This window comes from Mustela erminea, chromosome 17, assembly GCF_009829155.1.
Source record: "Mustela erminea isolate mMusErm1 chromosome 17, mMusErm1.Pri, whole genome shotgun sequence".
Lineage (NCBI taxonomy): Eukaryota > Metazoa > Chordata > Mammalia > Carnivora > Mustelidae > Mustela > Mustela erminea.
This window is the reverse complement of record NC_045630.1, coordinates 21,602,557-21,618,758: the sequence shown is the minus strand read 5'-3', so window position 1 is coordinate 21,618,758 and position 16,202 is coordinate 21,602,557. Positions and strand designations below refer to the sequence as shown.

Sequence of the window (16,202 nt, the reverse complement as noted above, 5' to 3'; positions counted from 1 at the left end):
GAGCCTTCTACATATAAGGATGAATTCCAAATAATCTTGAGTAACAGCAAAATAAGTATCAGTATCTCACCTGTCTTTAAGAATTTACCATTGGGATAGAACTAAGGACTACCATACAAATCATTTAGTAGTAGCATCATCTAGAAATTTTAAGCAGAAATAAGTGAAGAATAACAAATTTTAAAAAGAGGCTATTAACAAATTTTCTAAGCAGAGACTTACCAAGACTGCGAGGTACATTGGTAATTTTGGCTTGTATTATTCTAGTATCAGAGGTAGGACTATCTATTACTGTGGCATTAAGGAAAGCAATTCCAAACTCAACATCATTAATATTTCCAATAACACTTCCTCTGGCTCGCTGGGGCCCACCTATTGCGGGAAGAGAAAACATTCTTGGATAAGGAAACAATTTCATCAATGTTACAGGGGAGAAAAGAAGGCCAGTATTCAAAGATGTTACAAATCTTTCAAACATTTAAAATATCATATGACATCTGAATTTAAGAGTGAAATAAATGAGCTTTCAAAACGTTCTACTTTCATGTAACACTCATCATCCCACATAAATCTAGGGTCCTTCCAATCTATGTATATAGTGGCATTATTTCACAGTCCAAAGACTACAATCAGCCCCTAGCCCCAAAGCCGAAATAAAGAAGGTTTTTGTTGATGGTGATGAAATGATGATAATAATGAGGGTTTATTGAGCATGTCGTGTACTATATACTAAGCACTTAATATAAGTTAACTCTTTTAATCCAGTCAAAAATCCTACAAAGTCATTTTAGATGGCCACAGTTTATGGACTAGGAAAATAAAGTTCAGGGACATAAGTGGTTGAAGGAAGATCTGAACACAGATGTGCTCGGCATCAAGACCCATGCTCCTTCACCTACTGCCTCTTCGTGAGAGCACAGAAGGGAAGGCGGGATCACCTCTAAACAACTCCTGAGCTCGTTACAGGTCGCTGTCTACATATGTGTGGGGGATCTAACAGGTATCGTTCAGGCTTCGGTTTCAGATGGAAGGCTTACCAACTTTTCCTTAATATCTATACTTTACTTTTAAAAGCAGAAAGTGCTATAAAATTCATACAGAGACAGTTAGGTTGAAAACAACTACACATTTTTTAAAAAGCATCTCTACAGGCATTTTATGCCTTCTTTCCATTGTTCAACAAAATTACTAGCTACTGACACAGAATAGGTAGCCTTTTAAGGGAGCTGCATGCTTTAGCAAGAGAAGGGAACATACTGGGAAGAAGCTGATAACAAAGTTCATAAATATTCATTACTTCATATTTATATATGTATTTTTAATCACTAGGTATTTCAGATATTATTCTGTATTATATACCAGGGAGAAATACAATTGTATTCAATCTCAGAAAAATCAGTAAGTACAGTATTTCACCATTTTAATTTGCACTACTTTGATTATTTGTGAGAGAATACATTTGTTTTTTCACATAGATTCAACCTTCATGTTCTGTATTACATTCATTTATTCATTTACACATAGACTATAATATACAAGGATACAATAATAAAAAAGAAAAAAACAAGGCACGAGGGCTGCTTTCATAGAGCTTATATCTGAAAGAGGGAGACAGACATTAATTAGAATTCCACAAATAAATGTAAAATTGAAATGTACTAATATATGAGATATCTACTACCTAGAGGAGTCTGAGAAGAAACTAAAAATAGATTGGAGATCTGAAGAAAGTTAGGTCTTAACTAAGCCAGAGAAGGTAGGACAAGGGCTTTCTGGGTGGAGGAAATAGCATGGGGCACCCTTTTGAGAGGCGGTGGCTTGCCATATCTGAGAAACCAAAAGGAGAAAAGGATGGAGAGTGCTGGAAACCAAACGGCAAGATGATGCCGGAAAGTAAACCGTAGGGCCGATCAGGACCTGGGAGGCCATTCTGGTTCTTATTTTTACTCTTAAGCAAGAAAGGGAGTAGAAGGATCACTAATTCATTTAGTTTTCTGGGTCATTTAACCTGGGTCATTTTACCATTTTGACCTTGGTTCTCTAGTCTCCAGAGAAGCATGTGTCCCAGCATTCAACAGATGTCTCCTAGTTCTGGGTAGTTAATTGGGATCCTCGAAGTTCTCTGCCAGACTCTGTAATCCAAATTGTCTACCTATTTGGACTTCCTTCTGCAGTTGGGGTCCTTGTACCCATGATGGAATAATTCCCCTTAGATGAGCAATATCCCTTGACAGTGACCTGTAATAAGGTTCAGGAGCTACAAAATGTCTCAATTAAAACTAGGACTGTCACCATGCCTACGTGTTAGAACCTCAAAACCCCTGGTAATCAGTTGACACGTTGACAAGATATGTTGAAAGCTGACTGATAAACACTCATCCTTTAAGCTTTTCTAGATCCTATAAACCCCTTCACGTAACTCCTCTCTCTCACTCTGCCAAATGAGACCGCCTGATTTTCAGACATTTTATTTCTAAAGCACCCTTAAGACTCTGGAAAGTTCAGTGGTATCTTAGCACTTTAACAGTGTGAAACTGTTCTTCCTAATTTTCTTATAGCCTTTAGGAAGTCTGTCCTGAGACAAGAAACCTTAATATTATCCACCATTTCGTGGGACTCCAAGAAACTCTTTCTAAGGTTCATAGGTTCTAGAATTCTGGCTTCATGCCTTCTGCAGTTTTTGGTCTTTTTTTTTTTTAAAGATTATTTATTTATTTGAGAGAGATAAAATGTGTGTCAGAAGGGGTAGGGGCAGATGGAGAGGAAGAAAGAATCTCAAGCAGACTCCATACCCAGTGCAGAGCCCAATGAGGGGCTCCATCTCACAATCCTGAGATCATGACCTGAGCCAAAATCAAGAGTTGGATGCTTAACCACATGAGCCACCGAGGTGCCCCACCTTCTGAAATTTTACATCACTTACAATATGCAGCCATGTTGTATGACTTGGGTTATCATAGTTGAACTCCCCCTACTCTTTTTCCTAGAACTGAACCTGCCCCTATTTTACTTTCCACATTCATGTTCTCCATATTTCCATCCATGAAAAAGCAGTCCCCTAATTGTTTATTTCCGTGAAGTTTTCAGTTTCTGTCCCACTCTCATTTTTCAGCCTGCAATCTCAGCCTGGCTTTCCCCAGTTTTCCAAACCCCTGTGTCCCTCAAGCTTAGGACTACTAGTTATAGCTGTACAGACCATATCCTTTATAAGGAGGCCTGGATGGGGGTGAGCAGTGGTGGCTAAAATACAGCCAAAAGCTTTGGTACAGACCAACTTGAAAGGGGAAAAAATACATTTTTCCTAGTTCTTTTTATTCATTTTACAATTCATTTACAGTTCATTTTACAATTTGTGGGCTTAGGGGGATATCATTTTGTAATCTTCAAGAAGGCTGCACATAAGCTAACAATGGTTCTACCAAATCCTAACTTAGTTGCTCACCTGGACATGCTTGCATGTTGCATCTGGACACCTGAGTAGCATCTCCTGGACAGGGGCGCCCACTTTTAGATGGCACTGGATTGTTGCACAGCCGTTTTCGAGTCTTTTCACCTCCTCCACAAGAGGCAGAGCACTGGCCCCAACTATGCCAGTCTCCCCAACTTCCATCCACTGTGAACAAGAATGGAGTGGCTAGTATTAACCCATTGGTTTTCAAATCTCCCCACCTATACAACTTCCATTTTAAGAAAGGAAATGATGGGGCTGCTACAAGGAGCAGTAAGTGAAATGCTTTACTTATGCTACTGCCAGGAGTCAGGGGGGCTCACCAGGACACATGTCAGTGTTGCACCTCTGGATCTGTGAGTCTGGCCCTCCACAAGCTCTTCCACCATTGGAGGGATGAGGGTTATCGCATGTGCGGTACCGCCGCATCTGCCCTCCATTGCATGTCCGGCTGCACATTCCCCAGCCACTCCAAGGACTCCAGTTACCGTGAGCTACAACAGAGAACCATCGGAGAAGTGCTAAACAATGACATTCGTCCAAAAAGTACGGTAAGACGCTCCCCAGGAACTGAGAAGAAATATATGAATCTATGACTAGGCAACTTCTGAAGGCAGATGGTTTGGCTGTTGTTCTGACTGGAAACTGGGGATACATTCTAGTCTTTGAGAAATTCTATTTAGCATACATTTACTAAGTCTTAATACTATTCCAGGAACTGAAGGATATGAATGAGACAAGATCTCTGTTCTTGATGAGTCAAGACTATAAAATCCAGACACAATGGATTCAGATGCTGTTAGGGTCTTAAAATCTAGCGTAGTGACAGAATTAAGGCAAAAAGCCACTTGCTTGGCTCTGTAAACGTATCATCAATGTCATTAACAGTAGGTATGTAAGGGTGTCCTTGTCCTTGCACTCCGCCGCTGGTCCTAGAGAGGGAAATGAAATAGGACATAGCCCTAGTCTATACAAATCAACTACATCGATGGTATTATACAGACACAGCAGCAACTATAAAACATTTTTGATATTGCAAACCAAAGGCAGATGAATCAAGTAACAGTATGATTTTTTCTTTTTAAATTTTTTATTTTTAAAGATTGTATTTGTTTATTTGAGAGAGAGCACATGAGCAGGGGGGAGGGGAAGATGGAGAGGAAGAAGCAGACTCCCCACTGAGCAGGGAGTCACACGTGGGACTCCAACCCAGGATCCTGGGATGATGACCTGAGCCAAAGGCAGACACTTAACTGACTGAGCCACCCAGGCACGCCAATATATTATAACTTCGAGGACTTAAGGTCGTAACAGAATGTGAAGAAAGTATAATGTTGACTCACTATTTCCAACACTCACTTGGGCAAGGGTCATTATTGCAAAAATCACTCTGGACATCACTCCCTTCACATCTGCTGCCTCCATACTGGGGGACAGGATCAGAGCACTCCCTTGTTCTCTGTCTGGCACCTCCTCCACAGGACACGGTACAGGCACTCCAACTGGTCCAAGGTGCCCACTTTCCATCAACTGGATTAAGGAAAAATATATGTGCTCTGTTACTACAATACCCTGAGCATTGTTAGGTTGGGTAATGTTCTTATTGACATTGATTCTTATTGACATATCACTCAGATAAGAGGTAGATGTCAATTTACTAGGGGTATAAACATGGTATTTCTCTTACCTGGACAGTGTCTTTCATTACAAACTTGCATCTGTGTTTCTGCACCATCACAATAGGATCCATCAAATGATGGTGGTGGATTATTGCACAGTCTTGTCCTTATCTGGGTACCTTTGCCACAACTTTCACTGCAAGCACTCCAAGGCTGCCAAGTGCTCCATGCTCCATGAACTACAAATATCCCAAGGGACATAGTTGCAAGTCACAGCACCACATTTGTTAAATAAACAAAATTATACAAGTAAATTAACTCAGTAATAAGCTAAATTAGCCTGGAATCTAAAATAATTGAAATTGAACCAAAGGAAACATAAATAATGTTCTTCTTTTCTCCTTCTGGTTAGATTTTCATGGGAATTAGTGTTTATAGGAAAATTCAGAAGGCTACCTGATGCCAAAATGAATGCTTACTATTACCCAAAAAGACTATTTTATTAAAACAGAATGTAATCAAACTACCATATGTAAACACAATCTAAGTTGAAAAATCCTAGATAAGCATTAGTTTGTGCTTTGTGCTCTGGGAAAAGTGGAAGGAACCAGAAACTTAGGAGCAAGGCTGTATAACAGATCTAGATGCAGTTATAGATAATACAAATGTTTCCATAATGATAACTTGGACCCTAGACTCAAGACCACATCTTTAAGCCTGATTCAGCTTCATGTTTAAAAATACACTTAGATCCTTCAACAACATGATGATTTGCACAGTTGTAACTCTTTGAAAAACTGTCTCCATTACATAATGTTCATGAATTAAAAGTTCTGAATAACTCACTCACCTGCTTCCTAAACACCAAAAATCTGACCAGTAGTTTCCATGGAGTGATATTAAGGCCTTCCTTTTGGTAACTAACATATTACACCATCTAACCGCAAGACTGAAACAACCTTGTGTTTCCTACCAGGTGCATGGGCTAAGAGTCAACATTATGGTTTCTCTCATGTATAAGTCAGTATCAAGCGACATTTTTGTTTTAAGGGTACTTTCTAGAAACAGGGCTCATAAAATATGTTTTTGTGGTCACCCAGTTGAACCAAGATACGAACCCAGATAAGAGCCAAAATAGGCCTTCAGGTCAGTGTGTAAATATTCTCTTAACACAACCGATCAGACACAAAAATTGTTAGCTGAAAACCAAGTAATGAAATTATCATTTGGTTGCCTTGTTAAGAAAATAGTGTATTCATTTATTTATTTATTTGTTTTTTAAGATTTTATTTGTTTGACAGAGAGAGACACACACACACAGTGAGAGAGGGAACACAAACAGGGGGAGTGGGAGAGGAAGAAGCAGGCTTCCCGCCAAGCAGGGAGCCCAATGTGGGGCTGAGACAGGACCTGAGCTTAACCAACTGTCACCCAGGAGCCCCTAGAAAATTTTTTTTTTTTTAAGATTTTATTTATTTATTTGACAGAGATCACAAGTAGACGGAGAGGCAGGCAGAGAAAGAGAGGGAAGCAGGCTCCCTGCTCAGCAGAGAGCCCGATGCGGGACTCAATCCCAGGACCCTGAGATCATGACCTGAGCCGAAGGCAGTGGCTTAACCCACTGAGCCACCCACACACCCCTAAATTTTTTTAATTAAGATTATTTATTTATTTGTCAGAGAGAGAGAGCAAGAGCGAGCGAGAGAGAGAGAGGGCACAAGCAGGGGGAGCGGCAGGCAGAGGGAGAAGCAGCCTCCCCGCCGAGCAGGGGAGCCTGATTCAGGACTCGATCCCAGGACCCTGGGATCCTGACCTGGGCAAAAGGCAGACGCTTAAGGACTGAGCCACCCAGGCGCCCGCCCCTAGAAAATTGTTTAAAACACACCTTAGATTTTCTTTCAGTTAACTATTTTCTAGTTGATTTATTACGTATCTGTATACTTTGCAGACAAAGACAAGCTGTCTTTTTTACTTTAGCTGATGAGAATTTGGACTAAAAAGTATTTGACTAACTCTAAAAAGAAAGAAGAAGAAAAAAAGAAAAGAGCAAAGCCTTTAAATATAAGGCAGATATTACTCAAAACTACTTTTTTATTAATTTGAATTACTGATATATGTACTGTGTGATTGAAAAAATCTTCTATTCCAGAAAATATGCCCAATTTTCAAGGCTGTTGGTTAACAAAACCCACTGATGCATTTTTTTAATTGGAGGATTACAATTGGGTGATGCTTATTCATTTATTATCTGTGTAGTTTCTGTTACATATAAATAGAGGTGTTTATCTTAAGACATTTTATCTTTTTTAAAATCAGTACAGAACACCCCAACCAGAATTTAATTTAATGACACAATATGTGGTAGAGTTAAAATGTTTCTTTTTTATGAATGAAATGAAAAAAAAAAGTTAGGATGATAATATAAATCAGATAAAGTATAAAACATTGTGGTATATAAATAATACAGAAGAAGAGAGCTATGGAGGAATTAGTATGAAAGAAAAATGCAAAATGTAATAGATAAATTTGTTGCTACATGAAGTTGTAGTTCTGATTCTGGAAAAGCAATAGGGCATGGTGCTTAGGAGCAGGGACTCTGGACCTAAGCAAGAATCTTATTATTGTACTGTACTATTCCTGTAAGTTTTCTGAAAGTTTGACAGTTTTAAGAATAAATTCTTTTTTTTTTAAAAGATTTTATTTATTTATTTGAGAGAGAGAGAGAGAGAGAGAGAACAAGTAGGCAGAGAGGAAGGCGGGGTGGGGGGGAAGCAGGCTCCCCGCTGAGCAGAGAGCCCGATGCAGGGCTCAGTCCCAGGACCCCGAGACCATGTCCTGAGCCAAAGGCAGAGGCTTAACCCACTGAGCCACCCAGGCGTCCCTTAAGAATAAATTCTTACTAAAAAGAGTCAAACTTTGTGAAGCAAAAACTAACAGAACTACAAAACAAACAAACAACTCCCCCCCCCCCAAAAACCCCAGATGAATCTACTACCATAGCTAGAGGCTTTGACACTCCTTTATCACAAATGCACAGAGGTAATAGGCAGAAAACCAGTAAGGAAATAGATGAATTTAACATCACAATTGATCAGCTGGATACAATTAAATATTCATAGGTTTCTCTATCCAACAACAGCAGAATACACATTCTTCTAAAGTTCACCTGCAACATTCACTCAGACAGAACACATTCTGGGTATAAAATACATCTTTAACAGATTTAGAAGAATAGAAATCATATAATATCTGCTGTTAGACTGCAGTGGAATTAAGAGAATCAATAACAGAAAGATAACCAGAAAATCTTCATATATGCAGAGACTAAACAACACACTTCAAAGTGATGCACAAGTCAAAGAAGAAATCTCAAGAGAAATTAAAAATATTTTGAACTAAATAGAGATGAAAGCACAACTTATAAAATTTGTGGAATGCAGCAAAAGCAGTGCTAAGAGGGAAATTTATTGCACTGAATGCATATATTAGAAAAGAAAGATCCAAATCAATCATCTAAGTCTCCATCTCAGAAAATTAAAAGAACAGAAAGTTAAATCCAAAGTAGGCAGAAGAAACACACACACACACACACGGAAAAAAAAAAAAAAGGAAAAAAAAAAGATTAATAACTTTCCAAAACAGAAAGCACTATTCCAGATAGGTTCACCACTGAATTTTCCCAAACACGTAAGGAAGAAATTACACCAATACTTCACTATTTCTTTCAGAGGACAGAAGCAGGAAGATTACATTCTAACTTATTCTATGAGGCTAGCATTTCCCTAACACCAAAACCAGACAAAGACATTACAAGAAAAGAAAACTATGGGTAAATTTCTCTCATGAACATAGATGAAAAAAAAAATCCTCAATGAAATATTAGCAAATTGATTACAACAATGTATAAAAAGAAAATCCCCCCTATCTCTAAGAATCTGACATACCCCTGGATGAGAAAGGATTTCTTAGCCTACCTGCTCATTTTGCAATGGTATGATGATAAACTTAACAACCACCTCTCAGGAAGTGGGAAGGGTAAATGCTTCCAAAAGTGTAAATGCTCCCACTATGGTCTGTGCCCAGCTAGCAATATGATGTCACTAAACTTTTAACTGGAAAGAGATACATACTTTAATTTACTGGTCCCAGGATACCACTGACATTATGCCAAAATAATAGTTAAATTCATTAATTTAAGGACTGGGGTATAACTAGGGAAAGTCTCAAAAATAGTAAGCCAGTAGAACAATGAGCAAAACATCAGTAAACCAATAGTCACTCAACATGAAGAGAAAAAAAGAACCTGACTTTTATTTTAGGACATCTCCAAATATCATTTTGCTTTTCATTATGTCAGTAAAATAACTGACCATCTGTACAAAGCCTGCTCTAATCAGATGTTCTGGCTTTTTGACTTTGATATATCATGCTGTTATAATCAGCTTTCTAATTATTTTAGATTAAAAGAATAGTTTTGGCTTTGACTTTTTTTTTTTTAAGATTTCATGACATCACTTTACTTACATTTATTAATGCAATGTAAGTTCTGAACTATAAATCAGGATACCCAGGATCTAAGCAAATAGGCTTAGGAATCAGACGGACCTGGATTCAAATTCTTGATTCACTTTTTTTTTTTTTTAAGATTTTATTTATTTATTTGACAGAGAGAGATCACAAGTAGGCAGAGAGGCAGGCAGAGAGAGAGAAGGGGAAGCAGGCTCCCTGCTGATCAGAGAGGCCAATGCGGGGCTCAATCCCAGGGCCCTGGGATCATGACCTGAGCTGAAGGCAGAGGCTTAACCCCCTGAGCCACCCAGATGCTCCCTTGATTCAATTTTTACTAGCTATGTAACGTTAGTGAATTATCATCTATTTTCTGAATCTTGGTTTCCTCATTTACACAATAGGATATAATACCCAGTGTAGTGAACATGTTTTATTTTGGTTTCTCAGCATCCCCTCAGCCCCTTCTTTTAAACCATCTCAGCTAAGGTGTCTCTCCCAGGTGTGCTCTATCACTGCAACTCTTGGCATTTACTCAGTTTGCTTATCAATAGCTGAATGATATTATCTCTTCATCATTCTAAATGGAACAGTTAAAACAATGCCTTGAGCACAGAGTGGGGGCTCAGTAAATATTTGTTGGATAAATGAATGAATAAATGACTGAATTAACGAATGGCCAGACACTCCTATTCCACAGGATTTCTTTCTAGCTGTCAGACAGGAGCCCCGCCCCTCCTGACACACGGTGCACAGGCAGCTCAAGCTGGTTATCTAAGCATCTGGATTTAGTTGAGTTCAGAGGTGAACATGGGACCCAAACAAAATCAAACAGGGCTCCTTTTCGGAGGCTGACAGGAATTCTGAGAGAAAGAGCAGAAGACTCTTTTTTTCTGAGGCCTCAGATTATAAGACCCCTGTAAGCCAGCAGCTCCCAGTAGTCATTTTTTCCACTGCACGCAAAGAGTTTAATGGACAATAAAGATAACGAGAAGAAAGCAGAGACAAGAGATGGAAAACATGCTAGTAAAACCATTGGCCAAATCCTTCAGCTCAATCATACCTGAAAGTAGAATCTTTAACTTAAGTTTATTTAGGTTTGGTTTCTGTCACTTAAATCTGAAAGAGCCCTGAAATATCTATGCTATAGGGTTGTTTCACAAAGTAAAAAACAACATGTACATAAAGCACTTAGCATGGTTCCTAGAACATGACAGGTGTTTAGTGAATGGTTGCTATTATTACCTTAGCCCTCCCTATTTGTGTGTTTCTGGGAAAGTCTTTAAATACCCTAGAGTTCATTTTTCTTACCTGAAAATGAATGGCTGCATTAGATGTTAAGGTCCTTATTACTTCTAAAATGCTATGATTTTATAAATACTTAGGTTTTTTCTACATGATTAAAAATACACCACAGTTTATACAACCTTAAGATATTCAATTAAATAAGGGATTTTACTTAACATTGATTAATGTCATAGCTTTCCTAACTTTATCAATGAGACAGAACTAATAAAACAGAGAATGAATATATTGCAGAGTAAAAGCCACAACATCTTTTTACAACAAAGAAGAAAAGGTAATTAGAACCCCTTTACTGGAGTTAAAAACAGCCAAGTTTTGGTCATCCGGGGATACTCACCTGGGCAGGGCCTAATGTTGCACATGATTATTTCTACTGCATTTCCTTCACATGGCCGCCCACCATACTGAGCTGATGGATTATTGCAAGTTCTGGTCCTGGTTCGGTTGCCGCGTCCACAGCTTCTTGTACATTCTTCCCAAGAGCTCCATTCTGACCAGCTACCATCCACTATACAAAGATGAAACACTACACTGTCAGAAACTTTGCAATTTAGAGCATTAACACTGAGGCAATCCATAGTTAGGGAACAGAGATGAGTATCTATTGAACATGTGCCTATCCGTTGAATAAAGAGGTGTACCTGGGCACAGCTTACGCTGACAGTTCCGCATTTCTGAATCTGACCCTTGGCAAGGCTTCCCTCCGTTGGCTGGAAACGGGTTGTTGCACAGACGACTTCTCTTTTGGATGCCTTTTCCACAGGTGACACTGCAGGCTCTCCATGTAGACCACTGGGAATATCCGCCATGAACTACAAATATAACATTGTACTTTGTCTCTATGTTTGTAAATAACAAAAAATAAATTTCATTTCATTTAAGCACTGGGTCTAGGGCTGAATCTCTAATGGCTGAACAACTGCTTATGGATGCTCTCCTTGATGGTAAAATTAAAATCTGAACAGGAAAGAAGAATTTCAAATAGCTAACTGGAGTTTCTTCCCAGCTCCAATCCTGACTCACGTGGACAGGGCTGCTGGAAGAGCGAGCGAGAGACCAAGAAGTTCAAATACTGTTTATCTTTTGGATATGTCGTTCTTTAAAGAAAAAGAAATGCATTGATTTCTTTTTTTTTTAATTAAAAAAATTTTTTTTTAATTTTTAAAATTTCTTTTCAGTGTTCCAGAATTCATTATTTATGTACCACACCCAGTGCTCCATGCAATACATGAACTGAATTGTTAGCTTGGTATTTTATTGCTCTAACCTCTGTTGTTTTATTCCCTTCAGTCTGTAAATTATGTGATTTTTGTTTTATCTCCACAATCTGGAAATATCTTAAGGGTAAAGGAAACTTAGATTAAGATGCTTAATAATTTTTATGATTTGGTTTGACCCAGGTGCTATATATTTATTTATTTTTAAAGTTTATTTATTTATTTATTTATTTATAGTAATCTCTACACCCAATATGGGGTTCAAACTCACAGCCCTGAGATGAAGAGTCATATCCTCTTCCAACTGAGCCAGCCAGGGTAATAGTACCTCTGGGTGCTATTTAATAAAATATCCTTCTGATCACACTCACCCTGGACAGTGACCGGCACTCTGACAAGGACAGAACCCATCAAGTTTCGAGCAACACATTCATATTCAGAGGTATCTTCTTTCTGAGCAGCAGCAATATGTAATGAGTTGTTGGACAACACATTAACTCGGTCATCCCAGGGGATAGATTGCCCTTGACGGGACCATGTAATGGTTGGATGAGGCTCTCCAGTTGCCTGACAATTCAATATGACTTTGTCACCAGCATTAATAATGGTTTCTACTGGCTCAAGAGTGATAATAGGAGGACCTAAAGAAAAAAGAACATAGTGCTTCTTAGTTTTTGTCATGTTATATTAACATTTTAATTAATATTATAGAGTAACATTATTTTGACAAAAAATATAGGTTGATTGGTTTATAAAACACTGTAGTTTCTCAACTACCAAGGTTGCAATGGGCATTGATAGACTTTTCATAGCTCTGTTTTACTTACTAAATGTCCAAAAATTTAAACTCCTAAGCCGATTAGCCTATAGCTTGGGCTCTGCTGTCATACTTTCTGGGCTCAAACTCTTCTTCTGTTCCTTAGGACTTCTCTGAGCATTTGTATCCTTCAGAGAATTCTTGTTAAGACTCCACTAAGATTATGTAAGCCTAGCTCTTTGAGAGGGCAAGGACATAATATTATTAGTACTATTGTTTTTAATCATTGTTTTTGTCTGTTTTACATGGTGAACATATACTTCTTTCCTTTACATCACTTTTCGAGGTAGAGAGTCATTATTAACTTTTCTTTCATAACTGGCTATCATTCATGCACGCAGTAAACATGTATCGAGAGCCTACTATTTGCCAGGCATTATGTTAGATGCTGTGGGTACATAGGTAACAGATACAACTTCTAGTCTCAAGGAGTTCACAGTCCACTGATAAGATAGGCAAGTGACTATAATTATTTAGCTGTTCTATAATATAGCTATAGAATTTAGTAAACGACTAGGTAGAATAAATATAGTAGAGAACAGGTAAATATGTGGTAATACAGAAGCATAACCATAGTGACTTAATAGATCAAACAGAGGCATTCACTGAAAATGGAGAGGAAAAGGAAGATATTCAAGAGTCATTAAGAAAGAAATAACAGAGCTTGGTCATTGAATTGAGAGGAACTGGTAACAATAGGATTTGACATGAACAATATAGAGCGGTTTTGGGCAGTTCAGTAGGGCACAGGAGGAAGAACATATTTATTTGAAGGTTGTAAGGAATGATGATTTATATCCATTTGGAACTACTGAGCTTGATGATCTGTGGGGACATTCATGTAGGGATGTCTAGATGTAAGAGAATATTCCTATCTGCAGCTCAGAAGAGATATGGGCTAGAAGTACAGATCTAAGAGTCTTTCACAATGGATAAGTTGTTTGGGAAATGATTCTAAAATGAGAGGAAGAGGGCCAAAGACAGAAACTATTACAACATCATATTTAAGAGACAACATCATTATTTAAGAGATGAACAGAAGACAAGCCCATAAAAAGTTCCTAAGAACTGATCATTGAAGTAGGAAGAAAATCAAGAGAGAATGGTATCCTGGCAATCAAAGCAAGGAGCTTCCAGAAAGAAGTAGAGGTTGCCAGTATCTTATAGTAGATCATATCTGCTCAAGTAAAGTGGAAAAAATGTAAAAGTAGCTGTATATAGCTGCTGGAAGAATGTTTATACTGGTCTACTGTGTCGAGAAAGATAGAATATGGGACTTCATGGAAAAGAAGTTTGAACTGGATTTTCAAAAATGGGTAAGATTATATACAGAAGAAAGAAGTCTACTTGGAGAGAAGGAAATAGCACGGAAATGGATTTAGCTTTGAAAGGATGGTTCACCCCGGGCAGAAGCAGCATACAAGGTTTCAAATACATATTTAATCAGAAGTGTTCACATTTGAATAGGGACGCAAAGAGGAGCCTGTATGTTCTTGGAAAGTGAAAACTGTGACGTAGTGGGCTTGAACTGAGTGGTGGAAAGTCCTGATCAATGAGAAGTAATGAATATCAGATAATTCAGGGTCCTGGCTCCATTTTAGACAGAGAAGTGTATCTGGAATAATAGAACATAAGACAAAAGTAGAAGTAAAATGTGTTTCATTGTGACATTAATATGCTAGGATTTTATGTAAAGATATTATTGATATGTTGTCTTTTACAAAAGTATTTCATATGAGGTTTGGACCTCTCGTAAGTATCATTAATGCACTATTTGTGTATATGTCCACATCATCCTACACAAGACGTTCTTACTTGATGTTTATATTAACTTTAGGAACTTTCAGGGCTGGGGCTTTTACTTCTCTCCCAGTGTTCAGATTACATCATGTGTTCAATAAACTGCTGCTGAATAAATTAAATGCCTTAGATTAATCATTCAACACTAAATGATAACATAATGACTAAATAAGCATATGTGCTCCATCTACTATGGTCAAAGAAAGTGTCAAATAAAACTCAGAATCGTAATTTCCATACCATATTTGAACATTTCCAATTGCTCATAAGACTATAAATTAACTCAACAGTAAAATTCCATATGTACATCTTTCGTGGTTGAATTAATTCTACCAGTCACATAATGATCAGTTAAATACGGGTACTTTATCTAAATGAAAACATTGCTTCTGGTGCTTGAATTTTAATTTTAAACAAATTATATTTTGTTATTTTTATATGCCTCATTTATTTAAATCAACTTATCATCAGTACATGTAAAAAAGCTAATCTAATGTTGCTTTTCATAAGCCAGATCAATTGAACACTCTTCCAGGAGAGATTAATCACTGTGACCCCCTACTTACATTCACCCAACAAAGAAGGGAGGAAGGTTTCATGGGTATAATATTTATTTGGGAAACGTGGCATACTATACCCTTCTCTTGCTGAGTTATAAAACATCAACATATTAACATTTCAGGAAAGATCTGCAGTAAAGAAACCTGGCAACTAAACAGGGCTTGGCATATAGTAGGGGCTCTTTATATATTTGACAAATGAATGAACTTTGTTTTATCGATTTTTTTTCTCAGACTTATTTGACCATGGAACTCTAGTTCTTTCCTAATAACATCCCACAAGGCTAATGTTTGATAAATATGTACTTTAATGAAACACAGTCTTAGCAAGATACAGAAACAATCTAAGTGTCTGATGATGGATGAATGGATAAAGAAAATGAGTATATATTTATATAATGGAATGTTATTCAGCAATAAAAAGAAGGAAATCCTGCCATTTGCAACCACATGGATAGACTGGAAGGCATTATGGTAAACTAATTCAGTCAGACAGAGATAAATAGTGTATGGTATATCACTTATATATGGAATCTAAAAAAATAGTTGAATTCATAGAAACAGAATAGATTGGAGTAAATGGGTGATGTTGGTCAAAAGATACAAACTTTCACATAAAATGAATAAGTTCTAAGGATCTAACATTTGGCATGGTGACTATAGTTAATAATACTGCGCTGTATCCTTAAAATTTGTAAAGTGAGGAGATCTTAGTGTTCTCACCAAAACAATCAAAACCAAAAAATGGTAATTATGAAATGACAGAGGTGTTCATAAACTCCATTCATGCAATCATTTCACAGTGTATACGTATACTGAATTTTCATAATGGTACACTTTAAATATATACAGTTTTATTTATTATTTATACCTAAATAAATCTGGGGAAAAAACACTGTCTTAGACATTTACTAAATATCTATTACTAAA

At 37.5% G+C, this 16,202-nt stretch overlaps 1 protein-coding gene across 4 annotated transcripts in view; it reads right to left on the bottom strand.

The window, feature by feature from the left end:
* The window catches only part of HMCN1 (hemicentin 1), a 474,548-nt gene that overhangs the window by 31,428 nt on the left and 426,918 nt on the right, over window positions 1-16,202 (bottom strand). For 3 of the 4 annotated variants that reach the window (XM_032317251.1, XM_032317250.1, XM_032317252.1), the window contains 8 exons: window positions 12,467-12,736; window positions 11,520-11,690; window positions 11,216-11,386; window positions 5,136-5,306; window positions 4,808-4,978; window positions 3,772-3,942; window positions 3,443-3,613; window positions 223-372 (listed from right to left, as the gene is read on the bottom strand). In XM_032317251.1, coding sequence (XP_032173142.1) covers window positions 223-372; window positions 3,443-3,613; window positions 3,772-3,942; window positions 4,808-4,978; window positions 5,136-5,306; window positions 11,216-11,386; window positions 11,520-11,690; window positions 12,467-12,736 — 1,446 coding nt within the window. Of the gene's footprint in view, window positions 1-222; window positions 373-3,442; window positions 3,614-3,771; window positions 3,943-4,791; window positions 4,979-5,135; window positions 5,307-11,215; window positions 11,387-11,519; window positions 11,691-12,466; window positions 12,737-16,202 lie in introns of those variants that run through there. The other variant, XM_032317254.1, reaches the window with a different exon arrangement.